At 25.2% G+C, this 8,685-nt stretch overlaps 2 protein-coding genes across 2 annotated transcripts; one reads left to right on the top strand and one right to left on the bottom strand.

Moving 5' to 3' along the window:
* Positions 1-88: 88 nt before the first annotated feature.
* On the bottom strand, positions 89-254 carry LOAG_10351 (hypothetical protein; the record flags this gene model as incomplete). Its single annotated transcript, XM_003145875.2, has 1 exon — positions 89-254. A coding segment is annotated over one exon (165 nt), but the record flags the coding sequence as incomplete, so codon positions are not given.
* Positions 255-1,535: 1,281 nt separating this feature from the next.
* Positions 1,536-8,656, top strand: LOAG_18348 (abnormal pharyngeal pumping eat-20; the record flags this gene model as incomplete). Its single annotated transcript, XM_020451009.1, has 11 exons — positions 1,536-1,594; positions 2,317-2,461; positions 3,098-3,189; positions 3,701-3,841; positions 4,294-4,425; positions 5,023-5,511; positions 5,907-6,043; positions 6,504-6,628; positions 7,048-7,172; positions 7,422-7,746; positions 7,891-8,656. Exons 1-11 carry the CDS (start codon positions 1,543-1,545, stop codon positions 8,654-8,656), a joined length of 2,529 nt encoding a protein of 842 aa, XP_020305251.1. The 5' UTR covers positions 1,536-1,542.
* Positions 8,657-8,685: the final 29 nt, after the last annotated feature.

Raw genomic sequence — 8,685 nt, 5'->3', positions numbered from 1 at the left:
TATGTGTTATACTTCAAATTCGTTACTCGTACATAAGTATTCCATTATATTTTATTTGTTGGATTACTCGAAAATTTTTTTATTATACATTTTGTTATTGTTGTTGCTACTGTTACCGTTGTTTCTGTTGTTATTGCTACCGTTGTTGCTGTTGTTGTTATTGTTACCGTTGTTGCTGTTGTTGTTATTGTTACCGTTGTTGCTGTTGTTGTTATTGTTACCGTTGTTGCCGTTGTTGTTATTGTTGTTGCCATTATTGTTTTATAAGTTTTTTTTTTCCTTTCTTAACAAATTAAATCTTTTTTGTTTCTAAATAAAATTCGTGGAATTTTTTCTTTTGAATATTATTTCCTGTTGCAATAATCTACAAAATAAAAAGTAATTTACATGCATATTTACTTGTAATTCAAACAATAATTATCTTTTTTTATTGGGAATCAAAATTTTGCAGATTTGTTAACAATCTTAAAAAAAAAATGCATAAATTCAATTTCGTTTTATTTTGAACTTTCCCTGTAAGCTTGATTAGTTAAAGTAGGATACATTTATCATGAAGTATGCAAATTTAGAAAGTTTCCACTTTTATTTTCTTTCAAATTTTTCTTGAAAGCCTGATTAATTAAAATGAAATTTGGTTATTATTGTACCAGCAATTTGATTAAATAACTGCTATCCATCAACTTAACGATGATCATCAGAATCCTTTTCACTACAGTATCCATTAAAGTTAAATATGGTTATCGTGTATTTATTATTTACAATAAATTTGATAATTATTCTTGATGACTTAATTAAAATTTAATAATTGTGATTGTTAGGGAATGAAATAATTCAATATTTTTGATTCTTTTCTTTTTTCTTTTTGCATATCACTCGACAAAATAGAATTTCATTCATCAATTTCTCTCCCGCTTTTTCATTATTTGGTGATGAGTTTTGTTTTCCTTTATTAATTAAAAAATTAATAAAAAATGATTTATTATTACTATTTATAATCTTTTATTAATTTCAAAGAAAAAAAAGATCAATAATCTGAAGGGAAAAAACTACATTTTTTCAAAATTTTTAAAAAAGGGTTTTTAAGCTAATAATTTTCAAAATAAATAATTTTGGAGTTGTAATTTATTATTTTGTTTATTTTATCATGAATATATTTACGGTTCTCGAGTGTTTTATCACGATTTTTTCCTATCATACCTTTATTATCTTCATTTTCTTATTATGATTAGCATTAACAAATTTAATATCTTTGATACTACAATTAATACGGAAGTAATTAATTTAATTTAGTAATTGATTTGAAGCAATTAATTTCAATTAAAGTAATTTTTTTGTAACGAATGTTGCTTATCATTTGCAAATGTTACTTATGAATGTTGCTTATCAACTTCCAAGCGATTTATCACGATTTATTTCATGATGCTGTTCTTTATCTTCTTATCATGATTTTATCATTTTAGCAGTAACAGTTCAAAATCCGTTTGATGCTATAAATTGTTACACGAAATAATTAGTTCAAAAAAAAAAGGAACGAATGTTGCCATGCATACGTTCTTATCAAATTATTTCATCTTATTCTTATCATTTCTGCAAGGTAAATTTTTTTTAATTTTAAATTTAAATTTTTGCTTTTTAATTTTAACACCTAGCTTTGCTCTTCTCATGAATTTTTCGGTCTCGATCAAAATTAAGCAATCTTTTCTTTTTTTTTCTTCCATTTATATTTATGGGACGATATTTTATAAATATAAATCACTTTTTATAAATCATTTTAAAATAGTTCCCGTTACGTACGTGTAGTTATACGTATAGTTACACGTAATTATTATTATCGTTTCGATCAGATACATACTACATTAAGTGATTGCGAAGTATTGTTAATCATAATTTAATTTATGCGATTAATTAGAAAGAACCATAGAGAGAGAGAGAAAGAGAGAGGGAGGGAGATAGATAGAAAGAAAGAAAAAAAGAAAATAACCTTTTAAAGGATATTATAATCTATCATAGCGGTATATATTTGAAAATAATCATAAATTATGTATAGCAATTCAATAATTGACGAAATTTTAAATAATCTTTCTTCCATCTCTCCCTTCCTGTCTTTCTCCCTCTCTCTTTCACACACACTTTTTCTGCTTTCCACTATTCAATCTATTTAAATAAAATTATTAATAAATATAAAAAGTCATTTCCACATTTCAAATTTTAGATTTTAAATTGTAATTATTAATTAATGAAAAAATTTATTCTCAAATCTTGGATTTCAAAAAGAAAATAAAAATTTTTTTTTGAAAAAACACTTTTTATTTTTAGTATTCTTGCAAAATGCAATAGTAATAGCATTTGATGAAAGTGCGGAAATTACAACAGCTCATTTTGGTGATCCAAAACGTGGGCGTATGTCATGGATTATTGACGAGAATACTTTACCATGGATTGGACAGTATTACTATATTGAGTAAATATTTGTTAAGCCATTTAGACATATCTTTTATCAATATCAATAGGCTCTATCATTGTAGCTAATTTCACCGATTGCTTAGCTATTTAGGCTATTTTATATGATTAGGATATTTTATAAATTACACATAAATGTATTGTATTAAAAAACAATTTCAAAAATTAAAAAAAATTATTTTATCAAAATTTTATATCCTTTTATAATATTATCTATCAGATATCAAAATAAAAGGAAAAATTTATTTGACGAAAATTTCCAAAATTTTTATTAATTATTCATAGCAGAAGAAAAATTTTAAATAAACAATATCAAGTAATTTCAAGTTTTTATATTGCTATCAATAAATTTGGTAGAACTCTTTTTTTTTAGGAGAGAGGACATAATTTTTTTTATTTTAATTGTTCTTTTACAATTGTCATTTTTAATCATTTTAATTTGTTTAATGTTTTAGATTTGCCATTACTTTTAAATTTCATTCAGGAACTTCAATTTATGACAAATTTAAATTGCAATTTTAATTACTTCCTTTTATCCTATCCTTCTCTTTCCATCATCCATTCAGATTTATTATTTTTGTAATTTTTTTTTCTGTAACAAAAAAATTAGAAATGATTGAGGAATGGAATAATTCAGGTCACCACAATCACCATTTACCAATTTGTTGAGTGTAGTTGACAGTTCAAATGGTAACCATCTTGGCAATTGCGCATCATACGCTCCACGAGGTGAGTAAATGTTAAAAAAAAAAAAAAAAAAGAATTTTTTTAACTTTTAATCGTCCTGGACAACATTTGTCATCACATGATAATTGCTAATGAATGGTTGATTTTCATTTTGGTATTATCAAGATTGGAATGTCACCTTAAATCAATTTATTGGTTTTAATCCACCAATTAATTACCTTTTTACCTTTTTTATTGCTCTGTTTTTTCTTTTAAACAAATTATAAAAATAAAAATAAATGATTTGCGTTTGTCAATATCAACAAATTTTGCGTTTTTTTCTTTTTTTTAGTTGTAAAATCAAATCTGCTGACATTTTACAATCTGTTACATAGGAAAGAAAAAAAGAGCTAAAATATATTTACGAATTTTAATTTTTCAGTTTTAATTTTAATTTTTTTATTTCTTGTTATAAATTTTTTATTTTTTATTTTTTTACTTTTTATTTTTATTTTCTTTTTCTGCTTTTTGTTATTTTTTATCTTTTACTTTCATTTTTTCTTTTTTTTTGCAGATAATAAATGGCGAAGGTTTTTCTGGACACTTACAACGGAATCATTAATTTGTAATATTACCGATAGTGAAGCAACAATTTCAAAAATTCATTTTCCTTCTATCAGTTCACCACGAACATTTTCCATACGTATTCTTGCTCGTAAGATATAATTTTTTAATTTAAAAATTAAATAAAGAATACCTTTGATAAAATGATGTAAATAAAAAGAGAGTAGAGATAGGAAAGAAAAAAAGAGTGCAAATGTCTTTTATGGTTTCTAAATGTTTTTAATGATCATTTTGTGGTTTTGTTCTTTAAGGTTTTTAATTTTTTTGTAAAAATCTTTTCATGATTTTATTTTTTAAAAGTTTTTATTTTTTTAAAAGATTCTTTTAATTCTATTAAGATTTTATTGTTTAAGGATTTGTTTCCTAAAGTTTTTTGAGATTCTTTCAATACTTTTGTCCTTTAAGATTTAATTTTCCTATATTACATTTAGGTTAATAAAATTTTGAAGTTTTAAATGGAAAGAAAAAAAGAAGGATAAAATTAATAAATCAATGAATATTTCCTTCCATATCACCAATTCTTATATTTATATTATTTTCTAGAACAAGGACCAAAATGTTTCCGTGATATGATTGTACAAAATGAAAAATTAGAAGGTTGTCCACCAAAATTGCAACGTAATTTTTTCCAAGGAATGTCATTGGAATGTAACTGTTCAGTACTTACAATAAATGGTAATCCTTGTAAGTAATCATTTTTTTAATTTCAATTCAATTCAAATTTTGAATTGAAATTTTGTTATTTACTTATTCTTTTTAGGATAAATTCAATTCATTAGGTGTATTTATTTAATCGTTTTTCTTTCTTCTTTTTGATAAATTCAATTGACAATCTATTAATTGTTTTTGTTTAAAAAAGACAAAAACATTTTAATAGTTTGAATTAAAATTGATTTTTTTCAAACTTTATGGAAGTCCAGTAAAAAATCAAATATTTATATAATTTAATTAACTGTGATTATCACCTTGAAAATGTTCCTCAATCAATTCGGGTAATTTCACAAACAACACACTTATCATTTGCATTATTTTAATTAATACCATATCATAATATAATCAATATCATTTCAAATATTTGATGAGAAGAAAAAGAAAAAGAAAAAGACAAAAGAGTAAAGGAATAAAACAAAATTTTTAAATAAGTTTTTTGAATGAAATTTTTAAGTATTAGATTTTGTTGATATTATGGATAAAAAGAGAAAAAAAGAATACAAACCAAAATAAATGAAAAAATTTGATATTATCAATTTTAAAATCAATTTATTATTTCAGCTCATATGAGAAGTGGTATTGCACCGTTTCATTTTGTCAATCCAAGAATTACCTCATCAGACGGGAAATTATCGATTTCCCGCGATTTTTCTCGCGTTATACCGGGAAATATTAGCAATTTAAATCCTATTAAAACTGCTACTGAAATAATACCAGGAATTACTATTACTGCTACAACTTCCACTATTACTACTGTAATTACCACTACTACCGCTGCTATTATTACTACTACCGCTACTACTACTACTACTACTGAAAGTATCAAAATGACAGTAACAACAAAAGAATTCGGAAGGAATTTACCAATTGATATTCAACAAAATAGTGAATTGATATCACCTATTATACAAGAATCATTTGTATCAGCAGTAAATCATGAGCTCTTATCACCGTTATCACCATCATCAACAACATCATCATCATCATCATTATCAGATATGATAAGAATTAATGAGCAAGCCTGTATGGGTATTCAATGTCAAAATAATGGTACTTGTATTGCTGGAAATGATGGACGGGTAAATTTTCATTTCCATTTATTCAATTTTAAATTTTACAATACCAAAAGATACTGAAATTGATAACATTTCATCGTTATCAGTTTATTTTTTAATAAAAGATACTTAAAATTGATAACATTTTATCGTTATCAGTTTCTTTTTTAATAAAAGATACGTAAAATTGACAACATTTCAGTATTATCAGTTTACTTCTTTTTTTTTCATTTTTTAGTGATAAATACAGTGATTGATTTATTGAGAGATTACGATTAAAAAAAAAATAAAGTTGAATGCAACATAAGTATTATTAATGATTTTTGTGTGTTTTTTTCTATTCATAATATGCAAATTTCCAATTTTACAGGCTTTTTTGCATATGTCCAGATGGATTTGTTGGCTCACAGTGTGAAATAAACTTATGCGCTAATGTGCAATGTATGCATAACGGTATTTGTCAAGTAAAAAATAATGTGCCACATTGTCAATGTCAACCAGGTACTACTGGGACATTTTGTGAACAGGTTTGAATTAATTCTGATAATATTTATTAATTAATATGAGCATAAATTATGCATACATGTTATGCAATATAATATTATTGAACTTTTATTAAAAGCAAACTAATTCAAGTAATTAAATTTAAGAATTGATTTTTTTTTTTTTTTTAAAAAGCATTTTCTCATTATTATTAATTTATGGTTTGATTGTAAACTTGATAAATAATATTTTATATTTTATGTTTGATATTCTTTTCAAATATAGTGTTATCACTTAACTTCTGTTAAAAATTATTTCTAAATTATTTGAATGCTATAGAGTACAAAAATTTTAACAAATATAATTTATTTGCTAGAATGAGTAATTGATTATTTTAGTTAATATGTATTGAAATTGATGCGTTTTTTAAAAATAAAAATGCAATTAATTTGCCAAAGTGAGTAATTAATTATTATAGCTAATATATTCAATTTTTTTTTTTAGCTTATTTGTAATCCAAAATGTGAACAAGGTGGTATTTGTGAGCTGAAAGGTAATGTACCGGTATGTCGATGTCCAACAGGCACATTTAGTATTAACTGTAATATTATTGATACGTGCATTACCAAGTTTGTTTCGTCCTTTTTCACCATTTTTTTTTGAAACTTACAAATTAATTTTAAATTTAATTTTAAATGGAAATGATATTTTAAAATGAGAAAATAAATAAAATCGAGAAAAATCAATTTCAGTTAGTGAAATGAAATTTATTGATGGATTTATTTCAGAAAATTAAAATAAATTCTTTTACCTTTTTTCTTTTTCTTTCTCTTCTGCTTTCATCATCTTTTTTTAGTATTTTCTAGAAAAAAAAAGAGACAAAATAAAATGAGTGAAAAGAGAAGAGATGAAAGATTAAATAATAGAGAGAAAGAGAGGAAAAAATGTTAAAGGTTATCAGTTTCGCCCTAAATTAATTATGCAAATATATTTCTTAATTAGTATTACTATTATAATCAGTAAATATCAGTTGAAATAATATTTTTAGCCGTGAAGCATGCCTTGAATATGGCAGTAATGCTCGATGCCAATTGGATTCCGATAATTTTGCGCTAATTTCACCGGTTTTAGTCAATGCCACGTACAAATGTCTTTGTCTGAATGAACAATCCGGTTAGTTTACTGCTACATATATTCAGAAAGAAAGATAAATGAGAAATATTATGTAAAAAATTGACAACGAGAAGTACGTAACGTTAAACAATAGCAATATTGATTGATATCGATTGATTTTCTTTTTATATATATATATATACATATATATATATATATGAATAAAGCCAAATGAAGCCGATCTTTCAATTTTTATACCAAATTCTATCAATCATTGAACTGATCAAATCATGGTTCTTTTTTTTCCAGAATGGTTTGATTGTAAAGAATTACCGCGAAGAATTCATGTTCCATCAGTACAAACTAACATTACATCTACAATGAGCATACCAATTCCGGATGTTGTAACATCGGCAATACATCAAGAAATACCGGAAAAATCTCAATCAACTCAACACATTGCTCCAATTTTTCAAAATCATCCACATTTTTCAAACTTATTTCCGAATCCCTTTCAAAACTTATCACCTTTTACGAACACGACAACGATAACAACACCCTCTTCCATCAATCCTGATGCAAATTTCCATCCATCTGATGAATCCGGAATGAATATATCAGCTGCTTTAAATAGGTTAAATTTTTTTAACAATATAAACTCATCATCATTATTCATTCAAATGTTATCATTATTATTACCTATGCAATAGGATATCGCTTCCATTTTATCCTGAAATCATATTTTGAAAACTTTGAAATATGATTGTTTTATTTGCAGACCCATAAAATTATTTCCGGAATTGCAACCAACAGTTCGTGAACCAGAACTGTCAGGAATCGATACCGTAACTCGTATCCCAATCTTGACAACAATATCACCGCTGTTTATTACTCAAAAATCATTTTTACAATTTCATCATCTTTTTAGCATACCTCCGGAATTTCCAAAATCCGAAATAGCAACAACGACAGCGGTCACTTTATCAGGACATCCTGAATTTGATGGTCCTGTTAAATCTACTGAATCAATTGCTGGAATATCTCTGAATGCAACTGATGAAAATTTCGATGAAATGTCAAATGAACTGAAGAATGTGAATGTAACTATTGAATCATCATTTCCATCATCATTTGAGGAATTTCCTGCTATGACATCAGCATCAAAAATGATGATCAATAATACCTCAATCATTCCATTGTCCACATTCTCTGAATTTGTAACCACTATGTCACCAATTTCCATATCAACAACGGTAATTATTGATGGTGACAGTAATGTAGCACAAATTGATTCATTAATACCAATTGGATCAGAAACGGATGGATCAATTTTCGTTTCTAAAATAAATGAAATAATCGAGGAAAGTAATTTATCTAATCAATTACTACTTTCAACTACAACAACAAGCCTTTCGTCAACATTTAAAATTGATGAGGAAGAAGAAATCATCGAAGACGAAAATTTGGATTATTCACAAAGTTTTACAAAATCAACCAAAGAAATGGAACAGGTTAAAATCTTTAAAAAAAAAATACCAAACTAGAAAAAAAAAGATTAATTGGTTAAATTGCA

This window comes from Loa loa (assembly GCF_000183805.2).
Source record: "Loa loa unplaced genomic scaffold supercont3.268, whole genome shotgun sequence".
In the NCBI taxonomy this organism is placed as follows: Eukaryota; Metazoa; Nematoda; class Chromadorea; order Rhabditida; family Onchocercidae; genus Loa; species Loa loa.
Note: the sequence above shows the minus strand (reverse complement) of the source record. Positions and strands in the feature narration are given on the sequence as shown.